This window comes from Spea bombifrons, chromosome 13 (genome assembly GCF_027358695.1).
Source record: "Spea bombifrons isolate aSpeBom1 chromosome 13, aSpeBom1.2.pri, whole genome shotgun sequence".
NCBI lineage: Eukaryota > Metazoa > Chordata > Amphibia > Anura > Pelobatidae > Spea > Spea bombifrons.
The window spans coordinates 22658454-22674867 of NC_071099.1; the positions used below are offsets into that span (position 1 = coordinate 22658454).

A 16414-nucleotide genomic window follows, 5' to 3' on the forward strand; every position below is an offset into this window, starting at 1 on the left:
CTGGCTTCATACCTTTGATCTTCTGTGCAAATATTTATTGTTGCACAGATAGAAAACGCCGTATCTCTGAGCCTCAAGCACCCCTCCCCAAGTAAACCTGAGCCACAAAGCCAAACAGGATGAGTGAAGCTTCAACGTGGTTTTAAGCCTGAAACTCAGCTTCGACAGGCTGGCGGATATCTCCTTGGTCTAACTCCTGGGTCCACGCAGCAGACGCCGTGACATTCAGATCATTGTAGGTTTGACGCTTTTGGTCTGGGCAGATCTTGGCTTCTTTACATATTAGTCACATTTTGGAGAACTCGATGTAGAATCCTCTGGATGTTCCCTCTTACCTCCTCTTTTGGATCAATCACGCATGGTCCTAAATATCACGACCAACTATGTTCAAGTGGAAACCATTTTAGGAGCCAAGGTATAAAAGCATTTTTTCGAATGACTGAAATGCTCATCATCCTCTGAAACCAGCAGTGTCTCTGGGGCTCAGAAAGATGGATACACACCCGCCGAAACATTTCTCCTCGTGGAGCCAAGGTTCTACGGACTCCACAAGATGGCACGTTTTTGAACTTCTTTATTGCCGTTGGTTTGTATGCTTGTAGACAAGGTTACAGGTCCTTGATTCATACACATGGGGTGCAGTCCCTTATTACATCATCACCGGTATTTCAACATCACCTTCCTCTTGTGGTAACACGATGTCTTTAGGCTGTGCTCATGTTTTTTGTATCCCACATAAACCTCACTTAACCCAACTCAAAGAGGACTTACTCATGTTCTCCACCGACCATGTGCACTTGATGGCACATGTCCATCTTGGAGAGATTCCGCTCCTGTTCCTGTGGAGCACTGCACATGCACTTTAAAATTAACCCTCTGTGGCACTGTTACTTTAGGGGCTTTACCGATGATGCAAGTATGATGAGATGTGATGTCATTGTGCAGGCAGGATATCGATGTAAGTAACTCTCGGCCGTGTGTCTCACTCGAGGTCCCTGTTCTGCAGGTCATGCCTTAAAATGCAGAATACTACGTGCACAGAGGACAGAATCCAGCACGCTTTGGAGAGGTGTCTGCACGGACTCAGCCGGGCGGATGGCTCCACACCTACCTGGACAGGTAAGGATACGCGCCCGTGAAACCGGCAAATCTATGTTTTTTCCCCTAACCTTGAGTTTGTATGTAGATCTGCCATTACACTTCCTCTTTTAAGTACAAGAAAGCTAAACTTCCTACGTGGTGTCTTTTGGTTTCTGATAGTTTAATATGGGTGTTCACGGAATAAAAAATAACCATGTGAAGAATATCGCGTGTTAAGGTGTCTGCCGCGCTCCGAGCCCCAGCTGCCGGACAGTGAAGCCAGTGCTCGTTGAGTGCGAGGTCACTCGCCTGCTGCGGTGCCGTAGAACTCATATTGGTGAATGGAGGGGGAAACGCACGGCTTTATGCAAACGCATTCTCTGCATCTGTAATTCGGTTTGCAGGAAGGAAGTGAAATTAAGGTTGTGTTTGTTTGGCTATTTCAGTCTGGATAAGGAAGTATTTAATTCGGCCAAAAGCATAAGCAAAAAGCTTCATTAACTCTGTACTTGCCCAGGCTATCGTGCTGCATAACAGAAAACAGTAGTGCTTTCATGGAACTGCCTCTCTGAAGAGAGTACATATTAGGTTTATCTTACCACCTGTGCTGCAAGGCTCAACCGTGTACCTTTCCTCCATGCTGCACGTTGTTCAACCACGTAAAAAAGATTAATTGTACGGTCTGGCCTATTAAGTAATGAATATATACATATGGCAGGAAGATATTATACATGCAAAGTAATCCTGGCTGTTTCGAGCAAGCGGCAACGTGTAAATATTATTTCACGCTTTGTACAGAATTTCGCGGCAATATTTAGACAAAGCATAAATAAAATGTTAAATAATCACAAAAATTAAAAACCCAATGATACATTTTACTGTTTTATTATATGTATTATTATACACATTACATATGTTTGTACACATTACAATATGTATTACATGTATACTATTATATTTATTTTATATATTATATTTATATTACAATATGTATTTTATTATATGTATACTATTATATTTATATATTACAATATGTATTTTATTATATGTATACTATCTATTATATTTATTTTATATATTATTATATTTATATATTACAATATCTATTATATTTATTTTATATATTATATTTATATAATACAATACAATATGTATTTTATTATATGTATACTATTATATTTTATATATTATATTTATATATTACAATATGTATTTTATTATATGTATAATATATATTATATTTATTTTATATATTACAATTATTATTTATATTTCAATATGTTTATCATATGTATAATATCTTTTATTTTTATGTATAATAGGATTGGTTCCCTTTACCAACTATTGGTGATTTTTTATGTATTTGGTAATAACCCTGAATGAAACACTGGTTCCTTTTGGAAAGTGAAATAAGATATCCGTTATATTACTTTATAGAACAGCAGCAGATCCCACGGCTCTATTACAGTAAGATTAACATACATTAAGACAGAAGGTGAAAAGGACACTTGTCTTGGGAGCTTACAATCTCCTCCTTATGCCTTACAGCCGGGCTGTGCCTGAACTACTGGAGCCTGGAGGAGCTTGTGAGCCGGGACGCCGTCAATTATATTTTTCTGGCAGAGAAAATCCTTGAAAAGACCAGAGAAGTAAGTGGGGGGAAAAGACACCATTCAACGTATTGTTGATCCAATTCAACGTATTGTTTAGTTTTCCTTCTAGGAATTCCCACGTTGAGCTCTTTGCTTATCCCCAAAAAAAGTGGGTTCCCCACAAGGTTTCTTCCATAGACATTGTCAGGAAAGCTATTCGGCGCGTCTTAGAATGTTTAGAGCAAGATACTGCAGACGGTATAGGTCAAACGTCCATGCTACATCGTAACACTGAACAACAGAAACTATTCATTCTCATTTCCAGAAAACCTTAGACGACCATCCATTTTCTCTTCTCTAAACTCACGGGTTTCGGTTTTGTTTGGAGATCCAAAGCAGAACAAAACCCCCATCTTGCAGTTACAGCCGAGAAATCCAGACCAAACGTAGTCAACGTTTCACCCTCCGCCGAAAACCATCAACCGGCCGTAGACTCGATTCTACTTTTAAGCCTAAAAAACTATTACGGGGACCTCCTAAAAGATAATTCCATGCAGAGTTTTATTAATTCCCGGTAGACGTAACGCTTCCATTCGAGAAGACATGTTTATTTTTTTCTCTATTAGTTTTGACGCGTCGTTTAGGGTCTCCTCTCCCAATTATATCCGTTATACTGCCGTAACGTGGCTACCGAGTGTTTATGGTCACACAGCTGTTGGCGTGTCAGGTGCTGGACATCCCTTGAGTTTGGTGGGAACCAGTATGGGACGGGAAAGGACGTCCCGGTGACATCTGCGGCCTGAATAGAAGCTGAAGACGGCGTAAAGTGTCCCGCTTCCTCAGTTTATACTTTTTAGCAGGTCTGGGCCACCAAACAATAGCACAGAAAGGGCTACGGCAGGAAGGAGACTTTTGTTCCCAAACTCACACTTCATGAACATAATTTATCAACGGCACTTGACCTGAACGGACCTTCGAAGGTCCGCAGGCTGAGTATACCCACGGGATCCTGGCTGATTACCGCCTCGGCCCGTGCGCTGGTCAACAGCTCAAAATATCGCGCTTCGAAACCTCAATTCATTTGATGAGGAACAATGGAAGAGAGGAAGAGGATGCAATTAGAACGTGGAGATATTGTAGGAACCGGGCTAAAAATTACATCTCGGTAGAAGAGTTAAGAGCAGTTGATAGTCCTTTTAAGATAAGATAAGACTCTTCACAAACAATAAAACCTTCCAGGTTCTGCAGATGATCAATAGAACCCTCAACCATTCATCGCTAATTAATAGGTAGGCAACAGGTCAACAGATGCACCGCGGGGTCAATACGTTTTCTCTTTGGCAAGCAATTTACGCAAAATACCCCTAAATGGTGCAAAACGATTATATGTGGTTTGGATTCTACTCCAACACGTACCCCTAGACCGGGCGCACCTAACCAGCGTTCTCATAACTGACGTTTATATGTGTAAGAAATCCTGGAATTGGTACATATTTCTCTGTTTATTTACCCAGGTTCAAGAGAATTGCGACTATGACCTTCTTACCCCGCTGGCCGTGATATTTTACTTTGCGGTCCTTCGCGTAAGTAAAGAAAATTGGACTCTTCCGTATTGCTCTGTTACCTAGAAAGAAGCCTTTGTTCTTTATTGATTGTTATAGCGCCATCATAGTCTGTAGAGCTGTACAATGGGCTAATACGACTTATGAATCCCACCATCCCAGGTTTTCTTCCTAGGGATGTACGAAGGGATAACCGCCTTGGTTTAAATCCCTTTGTGCGGGGCAAATATCTAATACCGGCCCAGCGCATCCGCACTACAAAGAAGATATTCAGCTTATTTTGTTGTTTTTTGTAGCGTGCAACGTTAAGGTTAGACTGAAAAAGCTTTAATTCGGGAACTTCTCCGACAATGGACGTGTGTTTCAGTAATGGAGAAGTGAAAGCGGCCAAATGTTAATCCACAAAATTAAATAAGAGCCTAGGTTCCTCTACTGAAATTAACTTGAAAATTAAAAAAAAATGCCATGTCAAAAAAGGCAGCGTGACAATAAAAATGCTAAAAAGGCCAAGAATGTCAAAATGTAGAGGCAGGGTTCCGTATTCCGACCGGTCATCGGTATTTTAATTGCCAGGGACCGTCCAAGTAACCATTTCACCCCCTTTGTAGGCTCCGTATATCCCGCCAGAATGCGACCTTCTCGGCAAAGCCTTCGAGACGTTCCACGTTTTTCTCACCTGGCCCACCCCGTATTGCGACGTCTACCAGGAGATGCTCAGCTTTATTGCCGAGGAACAAAAAGCTCCAGGTACCCCAAGGGCCCTCCCTGTGCATTTCACTTCGTCGAGCGCGGAGGTCGCGTCTCGTAAAGAATAATATGATGCAGTCTCTGCCGGGGCCATTGTTCTCGCTGTTGCACGTGGTATAGCGAAACTCAAGATGTCTCAAGGAGGGTCGAGGAGATTATGAATCGAAACCCAACCAGATGGAGAAATCCATTCCGGGAATAAAAATGACAAAAATTTAGGTTTTTATGCAAATCGTCAGAAATATGAAACTGAAAACTATGTTACTCCACACTCAGCAGAAATACAATGTGACATCTGTGATTGGGTTTCTGCTTCATTAATTGGTTTAATGGGGGGGGGTGTAAAGGAGTCCAGGGAGCCCGAATGTATAAAAGTAAAATGATAATGGCATAAAAGCGAGGAAAAAGTAACACTAGATGAGTCCCATTCATTGGCAAACATCTGTGGGTGCCCATAAGCATCACAATGTCCCGTTATTCCAAAAAAAACTATTTTTTGAGATAAATCCTGTGATCACACAACAGTAGAAAGCGGTGCTCAAACTTCCATTGGTCGGCGACCGATCCTAACACGCACAACTGTTTAGAAACCTGGAGTCGATGAATCCACGAATCGAAGCTCAGAATTTCCAGCTCTGATTTCAATATTTTGTGTTTCTAGGAATCTCCTTCCAGCGTTTGGTGAGAGCTGAGCAGGGTCTTCTGACCAGTCCAAGCAGCTCCAGCACCATGTGAGTATAAACACACGAGGAACAATGAGATGAAGCTCCATATCCAGCTAAAGCCGTTCCTTTTAAACGTAATAAATAGAACTTAAATATGTAGAATCTGACGGGAGAGGAGAACCAATCGGCCCACCTAGTATTTTTATTATAGACCACCATGCTTTTCTCCGCAATATTTGGAGCAAATTTGTTTTGATGACAAATGCTCCTGGGGCAATTCTGTTCCTTATCGGGGGAATTTTCCACTCAGGTATTATCAGTGATAGCGTGTTAGTCGGATACAAGCATTCTAATAATATTTTTTATAGAATTCTAGGTGATCGAGAGGAAGAGCGGATAACATGATAAAATTGTAGGTGTGGTATTTGGTGGTTCATAGCTGAACGCCGCCATCTACTGGAGTTAAGATGAACTACAGGCTTCAATGATCCTTAGAGATATCTCACTGTTGCCTTTCCGCGTGTATATGTATCTATATCGTAAAAAAATAAAGTCTAGAATTTAGAACATTCATTTCTGGAGGAAGAATGAAGTTTCCGCCACAGTGAGAGTTTTCTTAATGTTTTATCTTCTTGCTTCTTTTAGCACGGTGCTGTTGGTGAACCCTGCAGAGCTTCCCAAAGACTTCCTTTCGGTTACAGAGCATCTGAGCAGAGCAGAGCAATCCCCGTCCGAGCTTTACATCTCCCTGATCCAGCACATGTACCAAGCCAACCTGGGACTGGCCTGTGACATCGAGAAACTGGGAAATGCTCTCAAAGTGAGTATCACCACTGCTCTTCAAAGATCAGTGCTGGTAAAAATATATATATATATATAACCATAATTGGTTGGAGTGGAACAAGGCAAGGATGCCCCTTATCTCACATTAGCATGGAATGGAAGAAAAATAAACCTCTACTCTTACAGCCTTCTGTTTGTGGTTTCTGTACTTTCACATTGTATTGACTTCAATGCCCAAGAAATTACGAACTCATAGACTCTTACATTGTAAAAAAACAAAGGGTTATAAAATTAATTAAATAATTAAAACACATTAAAAGTTATTGGTTCAATAATTGAGCTGATTAGACCAACAAACCATTTCATCAGATATTTTGTCCTACTATTCGCTTGCAGTCAAAAAAATTAGAGGAGTTACAAACTCTCTATTCCGATTTGACGGAAGTGTTGGAGTCCGCGGCAGAGACCGCCGAAAACTGGACAGAGAGAGATGGGCTTCAAGGCAAGCTGATAGCTATCGGAGAACAGGCCAAAATTCTGGAAGGCAATACAGGTATTTATAAAGAAAACAGAATCCGTTAAACTTTTTTTCTGCTCCATTTTGTTTTCATACAGAAGCTAAATGCTTGGGTGGAGGATACAGTAAATCTATCCGGTGTCCACTTATGCAATAAATACTTTATTATGTAACCAGCTCTGTCGCTACTTAGTATTCTCAATGGTCTTTTGCGTTTACTGCGTGGAAATTGAATGCAGCAGAGAATGGGGGGGGGGTGAGAAAATGGTCACATTGTAACTCCTTAGAATCTTTGGCCAAAAAATGGAACACCCATTTTAGACATGAGATGGGCCATTTTAAAGCCCCTGCTAAATCCAGTGCTCCCAGTTGCATAAAAGCTAAATACCCTGATATCACTGCAGAACATTTACTATTGGTTCAGTAATATTACACTTACGGCCACCAGGGGGCGCTATTGTCCATAGAAGATTTTGGTGCTTCTATTGGGGTTATTATACTCTCTATTTTTATTGGATTTATACTTTGTTTTCTGACCAGGGACCAGCTCTGAAGCCAAATTCCAAACCATCCCATTGCCGGTCGCTAAATGCTACACATACACATGGGATCAGGACAACTTTGGTAAGAAACCTACAGTGGATAGATTGTAAGGTGACTGAATTGGCATTACTTGGTTGCAGCAAAATGTCCCAGAAGGACTCACTAAAAAGTAGGTAGACTAATGTTTTTATTTCTGTTTGGCCAGATGTACTTAATAAGATCCTGCATAACGAGGAGGCTCTTAAACCGATGGTGGTGTCTCCGAGGAGCAACGTCAACGAGGAAGAGGAGGAAGAAGATGATGATGGTAATGTTGATGAAGAAGAGGAAATCGATGATAGCGGCTCTCATCGGGATTCTGTGTTCTCGAACATTTATAGACGTTATGTCTACTGGGACATGCCTAACGACTTGAAGGAGGATGACCCCATGTCCTCCATAAGCCATCATTCCGTCTCCTTTGTTTCAAGCCTTTCCAGCTGCGTGGACAGCGGATACGTGGAAGACAGCGACGAGAGCTCCCAGGAATATCCAGAAAAGACAGAATACCGCGAGGAGAGACTCAACCACAAGTTTAAAAAGAAACTGTACCAGTTCTTTAAATCAAAAAACCACCAAACCAAGAGCAAATTCAAGTCGGACCTCCCTCCCTGCTCCTCGCACGCTCTGTTTAGCCCCTTTCCCTCCTTGCAGCAGACTTTACCATTGCGTCGGGCTGGCAGCTTGTACACCCCTCAAGTGAGAAGAGTCCCCGCTCGGTCAAAGAGGTCTCAGTCCCTCCCTCAGCATGCCCTCAGTGCCCAGTTCTTCGATGCTTTGCAGAACCAAAATGTGTCTTTGAAGAAGAGGCCATTTTTGAGTTGTGACGAAGACATCAAAACGTCGACTCTGAGGGTTGTCGTATTTGGGTCAGACAGGATCTCTGGAAAACTCGCTAGAGCATACAGCAACCTCAGGTGATGCAATATAATGTATACAGTATCCATATCACAAGATAGGACTAAGGAAGATGGAGTTGCCATTGGCTGATGAGTCTTCTAATGTAGAACCCTGACGTGTATATACACAGTATTTGTATCTGACACAGAGCTTTCTATCGTTTTCTCTTTTCCCAGGATGAAAGAAAGTAATTGCCCTTTCTTAACGAGGTTTTTCAAGCTTCAGTTATACTACATCCCTGTGAAGAGGAGCCGTTCCTCTCCATCTACACCGCTGACCTGCCCCGAATCGCCCCTAAAGTCTCCCATTCAGACGAGACTGTCCTCTATAGAGGTGACACTATTAAAATAATCCACAATCCACTTTTTTTCACCGACATTCCATGAATACTTGCGATACGATGTAATGCGATACAGAATGGTAGGCTTTGTAACAAAACGCCATGTATCTGTTTTAGGATGTCATTGGAAACGAAGAAAGCACTAACGATATCTCTCACTACATCAGCATGATGGATCCCTGGTACCAGCGCAACATCCAAGGTCTGATGGACCTTTCAAGCCCCGTCCTCTGCCAGGTATGCAAAGGGAATACGGCCCAGTGTCAGTTGGCAAAGCCTGATTTTCCTAAGTGGGGTCAAGGCTCGAAATCCCAAATGTTTCTTTGTGTTCTAAATATATTATAAACAACCCGTAACTTGGTGCTGGAACCTCTTTTCGCGTTCTGACGGTTATCCTGCTTCAATGACTCTTCCCCAGCAGTCATCCAAACATGAAAACAATCGTGAAGAATGCAAATCGCCTATCCTGGCCGACATGTTACTGTACTACTGTCGCTTCGCTACCCGCTCCATGCTTTTGCAGCTATACCAGGCTGAGGTAAGGGTGAATTATATCCAGCAGCATCTAATACCCCAAGGGGACAAAATAATACTGGAATTAATTAACCTGTGTGCTGTGTCTTCTATGAGAAAAAGAGACCACATGTTCGGAAGGTCTATGTGGCCAGACTTTGCTGAATATCTCTGCTTTCTAGATCACGTTCCATGGAGGCATGAAACAGACAGAAGTCTTTATCCAGTCTCTGGAGCTGGGGCATTCAGCAGCCCTGAGGGCAATTAGAGCATCAGGTATGAGGAGCAGAGGTGCACTTTATTCTATCGCACTATTCTATCACACACAGAGCAGCTGCTATACGGAAGAGCTTACGAACATATTCATTTAGAGGTTTCCATCCTGGTGATGAAATTAGATGTACAAATTCTACATCAATCATTCAAATGACCGAAAGGGAACATCTCGGCAAAACAAGGGCCCAAGTGAACAAGCTTACAGCCAGTAAAGAATTGTAACCCACGGCATAGTCTCACGAGATCCAGCTTGTTTTCACTCCATGAATGCAGCAAGTTTAGTCTCCATTTGAGACTCTCTTGAGCAAAATGAAAGGTATGAAGCATTTATACAAAGCAGAGGCGTCGAGTGCTAAAATGAGCTTTCTCCTTATAGGTCCCGGCTGCAAGAGGTTTGGGATTGATGGAGACCGTGAAGTCATCCCATTTACACTACAAATTGTATATAGCAAGGTGAGGATCTGAGGGGTTCAAAGGGTAAGACTTTGAGTATGACAGCTAATGCTAGGTTCCTCTGTAATTCATTATAAAATTAAAGAATGCTTGTATCTATTAAGAATATAATAGTATTATAGCATAACACAGACTGGCACATAGTCCAAATTAGCCTAATTAGCCATTAGAATTTTTCTGGAACAGTGGCCATGTTAACAGACGTTTGACCGCTGATTCTTAGGAATTCTTCTGGGAATTTACATAGCAATCATTTTCTCTATGATGTTTCCAGTCAGCAGTCAGCGGTCGAAGCCGGTGGAATAACGGGGAGAAGGTTTGTACGTCCATCAGCTTCAGAAAAGCCTGCAAGACCTACGAAGAGCTGGGTATGTAGCCAAACTCATGATTATATTCATTCATTCGCTTTTTTTTTTTTATGCTGTATAGTATACACAAAGCATATACATACGTTCTAAAAAAAAAATTGTATTGTGTTGTATTTTTTAATAATGTGCTTCTGTTTAGATACCAAAATGGAGTGCTTGGATCTAACCGTGAGGGAAGTTGTTAAAAGGCAGAACTCAAAGACCAAGCAAAGCTTTAACCAGGTAAGAAGCTCACTAGCAAATAAGTCGGGTATCATGGACAGCTGGTCCAGTTGGTGGCATCTTCTAAAATTCAGAGCAAATCAGACTCTTTGACATTCAATAAATGGATCAAGAAAATGTGTTTTTTCTCTTCATTCTCCTCCCCATTAGATAAGCATTTCTCAAATCAAAGTGGACAAAGCTCAGATAATCGCCCAAAACGGTGGAACCTTCCCCTTATGCTTGGACCAAGATGAGCGCAAAATCCTCCAACGAGTCATAAAGTAAGAAAGATGTCTTCTTCCTACGTTTTGGTAGAGAGTATTGTTGGGTGGTAGAGTTGTTTCAGGATCGTTTAAAAGGTTGGCCCTAAAAAATTGTCATCTTTTTCCAACCAGGTGTGAAGTTTCACCGTGCTACAAACCAGGAAGCAGGGACGTCAGCAGAACCAAGAAGCTGCCGTGGTCTCCAGCGTCCCATGATCAGTTCTGCTCCCTGCTCTGTCTGCCGATTGCTTCATTCAGTGGGACTCAGATCTAGAAGAACCAAGGCCATGATGCACCACGGTCTCTTTTATGTTCCAACACATCTTTTGGTTTCCAAGCCACAAACTAGGCTTCCGGCGCCACGGTACGACCTTCGCACTCTGAAGGCATGATAATTAAAGACACTGGGTGGAGAGCGAGCAGAAGACAACAATCCATGGTGATCACCTATATGCAATCTCCAGGTGTCTTGGATAAAATGTATGCCATGGATAATTTGCATTGTAGTCTTTTAAAGGATTCTGTACTCCGTTCCATTGGCCAAGTGGTCATTTCCAACCCTGGTATCATTGTGTCATCGCTGAAAGAAGAATGCACTTCTAACGATGTCTTGTTTTGTGATTGGCTACATTACAGCACTGATAAAATTGTTGTAAGCGTGTTGAAAATCTATGTATTTATATTTTTTTTGTACAGCGTTTTTGGCCGTTGTCACAATGTTGCACTATGTCGTCAAACTTCTAAAACGTCCTGCTTTCGATAAAGAGGTGAAAGCGCTATTTATTTTTATCCAAGGTGTTCATCAGCCTGCGACCATTTATGTGAATATTGAAGTCTTTCAACAGGCGCAGAGTTCTTAAGCCATCAAGGTCCAGCAAGTTGACCTGGATTCTGGTACCAAATGGGTGACGGCGCATGGTGATGAGAAACATTAGGTGATACTTTCGTGCCTTTCTTTACCAGACTTTTTTCCATATCAACGTCTTTTTAAGACGGGATTCTTAACACCAAAGAAAAAAACAAATTACCATCAGTTTAGTTGGAGTTTGGTTGGTTTATTGGCTAAACCATGAGTTTGAAGGAGAGTTTTGTTGAGATGAAACATCTGACCTCACCCCCGTTAACACCGCATCGCATGATTATTATTATTATTATAGCCTAAGGGGGAAGCTGAGATGTTCTAAAGAACCTACGAGATGGTCTTAGCCGGCCATGTAGAACTCACGGTTAAATTGTGGACTTCATAGAAGGTTAAATGTTTGCAGGACCAACAATGGTCCTTCTTGCCGGTCAAAGTCTCCAGGGTTGTCCTTCATAATCCATAATGTATGTGGTTAGGTTTAATATCTCGATTTACCTAAAGCTTGATGCATAAACCCTCTTTACCCCACCTCTCTTTATTTTGCCCTCCCTCTGGTATCTCCAGCTCCCCCCCCATTCCAGGTCATTCCAGGAAAGGCTTAATCCCCGACCTTACATATTTTAAGTGGATAAAATATTTAGAATTCCATTGTACAGATGTTTTATGGAGAAATAAAGGACTCCTTGAATTTGACGTTCGTGTATTTTTATAGCTTTAAATGTAAATGATTTTCTCTCCTGAGTTTGTAAATGTTGCGCTAATTTAATGAATGAACGGAAATTATTTCAGTAAATTGGAATTGTAAATAATAATTTGCAAATCTGTTGGTTTAAATAAACTATATTTGAGATTATATGAGGTCTGCACGTGTTAATCGTTTCTTACGTCATCGCCCCCGTTTTGTGAAAGCTGTCCTATTAGAGGACCCGGTTTCTATGATATTGTGTTTTCCAGTAGAGTAACCATTTTTACTGTATTTTACTGGGCGGCTGGTGAAAATATTAAACTTAGATGGCAGGATTCTGAATCAAGATATGAAGATGGATTTTTACATCGACACCTGCCTCTGCCAGCTGAAATTTCATTGGGTTTGCATTCCTGCTGGGCGGCTAATCCATGTATCTACTTCCCATTTCCGACTTTGACGTTTTCCTTAGATGGCTGGAATGAAAGGTTCCAAGGCCGCATAAAATTGACTAACGGGGATATTTGGTTTTACGCCTTTACTACTCGGACATTGAACATACGCTGCTTAGTAATTTGGCGAGTTCCGTCAGGAATGGAGAAATGCCTTGTTACATTGTTGCATTCCGGAGGTAGTTGGCTCTGAGCCCGTGTACACAGACTGCACCGGTCACCACCCTCCCCGGCTCCTGATCAACCCTACCGAGTGTGCTGGTTTAGCTTACGCAGGGAGGGACTGAATCATACACACCGGGTGTGCGGAGAGCTCCACGGACACAACGCACAGGTTAGTGCCGGACAGACCCTACAGCGACAGGGGAAGCGACAACAGAGCCCGCTTACAGGTGTGGAGAACGTGGGGGCTGGCAGGAAACCAACAAACTGCAAGTAAACCGCAGGCGATGGTAACAAACAATACACAGGGGTTTATGAGGTTACGAGGCTTCTAGAGTTCTATAAGTAGAGTTCAATAAGTAATCGAAAAGCAGACCGGAGGGAGAATGGATGTGATGGGAGATGGAGAGAAGAGAAGGGAAAGAAGAGAAGGCAAAACAAGCAACAGGGACTAAAAGGAGAATGATAAAGAGATGATGGGGAGAAAGAATGAATTGTGATAATAAAAGGGAGAAAGGGTGAGTGGCAGCGAGCTTTGTTAGAGAGGGGCGTAAAGTGGATGACAGATGAGAAAGGAAGAGGTTTAGGTATAGAGGGGCATAGAGAGAATTATGGAGGAGAGGCAGACAGAAGCAGATGGTGGAGGGGCAAGAGAGGGAGTTATATAGAAGAATATAGTGAGGCTTGAGGGAGAAATGCACATGACAGAGAGGTGGGGGGCGTCATCGCAAGGGGTAGTAAGAGAAATGCAGAGAGAAGGTGATGGGGAGACCAAGGAGTACGAGAGGGAGACAAATAGGGAGACAAAAAGGAAAAGGTTAACGGGAAGAAATCAAGGGCTCTGGGAAGATCGTTATTCCAGGGCATTGACATCAAAAGCGCAGACAGTTTTTGTTTTTTTGTATACATTGTGCAGCCAATACACTGTATTTGCAGCATGCTTACACCTGTTTGGTAGGCCTCGTATTACACATTTGTATTATTTGAGCCTGTGACTAGCTTAGCGCACCGACACTTTTTCTTTTCCCTGTTTGCACATATTTGAGGTTGTTGGCTCCTCATCAGTCTGGTTGCAGCTGGCTGTCCAGGGGTTAATAGGGAGGAGGTTTAATTGCACCTCCCCCAACACATTAATAAGGTTTTGGTAGCCGTATAAACTGCTTTGTGTGCCCACTATGTAGGAGGTGAGAGTCGGTTCTCACCCTATTGAGACTGTGCCTTGACGTGGCGGGTGAGCTTAATTATGCTTTGGCCAATTCATATAACCAAAACCTCTCATTTATATTATGTTTATATATATTTGTTGCCAACTTTATTAGGGTAAGAAGCGCAGACAGTTTTTGTTTTTTGTATACATTGACATCAAATGTCAGTTCTGAGCAAAGCATCGCGTCATTTCTAAATGCGGGGACGAGAGGTTATATATTTGGCTGGTAAAGTGAGCTGGCTTTTGGCGAGGATCTTTAATCTGTGTCCCTGCGATGGCATTTATAATATGATCTACCGCCACGCGGATTCATACACTACTTGCTCTGCTGGAAGGCTAACCTCCCAAGCCACAACCTCTGCTTGGTTTTCCTAGGACCATGTAAACGATCTTCCTACATGCTCCGTTTACATGTAACAGATCCTTCCGAGTTTCATGTAAGAATTCTCTCTTCTCCGAGTCTATTCTTCCATCCACTTGAATGCATCTTTCCTTTTCTCTTTTTTTTTCTTCTATTTCCATGGTTTTGCTGGGCAAAAGGAGACACCCAAGAGCCCTGCGCATTTCCATAACGACCAATAACAATTCTACAGAACGTTGGGAATTTATTAATTTGGCCTTATTTAAAGGTCTAGATTGGCAGGTGGTTGGTTAGTGAGGGCAGACATAAAAAACATTCTTTATCTTTTTGTCTTTATAAGCATACCTGGGAACATCCAGGCTCCGGCTACCCGAAGCCCTCTCTTTTTTGGGATGCGGGTAGACGGCCCCAGTCTTGCCCCGTTATGTTGGGTGCAGGGCTAGCTCCACACGCAGGAAAAGCCCACCACTGGAGTCCCCAGGTATGTTCACCTTTTTGCTGCGACACCAGATTCTTAATCGCATGTCAAGGGTTAAAAGGACTATTATGACATGAAACGACTTGGTCATTGAGTGTTATAGGGAGATTCCTACAGCTCTGCTTGAGTGTTTGATTAAGAACATTTTTAGCTTAAAGGCTTCTTGTTGTCTCCTGTATGTCGGTCCTGTGCCGAGCTCTTATGGTATTTACTCCCCAAGCTGGCCCGGCACCCAGTCAACTGAACCACAAACTGGCAAACATGGACTTACCGTATACCAAAAGCCAGCTCAAACCAGCTGCTTACATATTTTATCATTCATTCATTCATTTCCACATAAAAACCTAGAATCAGGACCGGACTGAGAATAAAAAAAAACAGCCCTGGAAATAACCGAATACCAGCCCCGTTTTCCAGGGTGCCGATATTGTGCAGATTAACAGAAATGCATAAAACATTTTTTACAATAAATATCACAAAAAGATCTACAATTTAATTAAAAAAAAAATGTATAGCGCTTAGAGAGGGTTTGTATGTGTGCATATATGTTTATGTGTATGTGCAGGTGCATAGTGCTGCGGTGGCTGTGTGTGTGTATGTACGTATGTAAGTGTAAGCTGTTAGACTGTGTGTGTATGAGGGAGTGTGTGTGTATGTGCGTATGTAAGTGTAAGCTGTTAGACTGTGTGTGAATGAGGGAGTGTGTGTGTATGCATTATTGTATTGTGTTGGAGTGGCTGTGTGTGTATTTACGTAAGATTTTGTGTGTGTGTGTGTATGTGTAAGTGAATAGTGTTGGAGTGGCTGTGTGTATGTATGTATGTAAGCTGTTAGTGTGTGTGTGCGGTGTTAGGGTGTGTGTGTGTGCGCGTGTGTGGTGTTAGGGTGTGTGTGTGTGTGTGTGTGGTGTTAGGGTGTGTGTGTGTGCGTGTGTGTGGTGTTAGGGTGTGTGTGTGTGTGTGTGTGTGTGTGTAAGTGTAGAGCTGCCCCTGACCATCATCACCCCCCCCACATCATAAGTCATGTCCTCCAACCACCATATTCTTACCTCCCATCGTCATCATGATATTCCTCCCCATCATTATTTCCATTGCCCTCCATCTCTACACCCAGGATTATTTCCCCTTCATTCCCCAATTCATATTTTTGGTGTGTGTGTGAATCACGTTACCCCTCTGTTCGCGGGCGTCTGCCCGTCAGCATCTCGCGGGATACGCTGCCAGATTAAGGGTTTCGGGGCCCCTTGAAGCACTTATACAAAAATGGCCCCTCTATTATTAGGCCCAACTATTTTCCCACATCATCACAGATGAAGAGCTGCGTGGTTTTGTGGGGTAGTAACCCAATCCCCTAGATCCGACA

General features: G+C 42.4%; 1 protein-coding gene across 2 annotated transcripts; it reads left to right on the forward strand.

Annotated features, from left to right (window-relative positions):
- Nucleotides 1–883: 883 nt before the first annotated feature.
- PIK3R5 (phosphoinositide-3-kinase regulatory subunit 5) lies at nucleotides 884–11140 on the forward strand. Of its 2 annotated transcripts, none has more exons than XM_053454132.1 (18): nucleotides 884–1119; nucleotides 2629–2729; nucleotides 4187–4255; nucleotides 4843–4981; nucleotides 5643–5712; nucleotides 6292–6466; nucleotides 6826–6982; nucleotides 7487–7570; nucleotides 7695–8445; nucleotides 8605–8761; nucleotides 8886–9005; nucleotides 9187–9306; nucleotides 9464–9557; nucleotides 9934–10010; nucleotides 10285–10378; nucleotides 10518–10600; nucleotides 10751–10863; nucleotides 10978–11140. In XM_053454132.1, the coding sequence occupies exons 1-18, from the start codon at nucleotides 1020–1022 to the stop codon at nucleotides 11117–11119; spliced, it is 2646 nt and encodes an 881-aa protein (XP_053310107.1). In that variant the 5' UTR covers nucleotides 884–1019; the 3' UTR covers nucleotides 11120–11140. The 2 variants fall into 2 exon arrangements, with proteins under 2 accessions (XP_053310107.1, XP_053310108.1); XM_053454133.1 differs by having other exon boundaries at nucleotides 9190–9306.
- Nucleotides 11141–16414: the final 5274 nt, after the last annotated feature.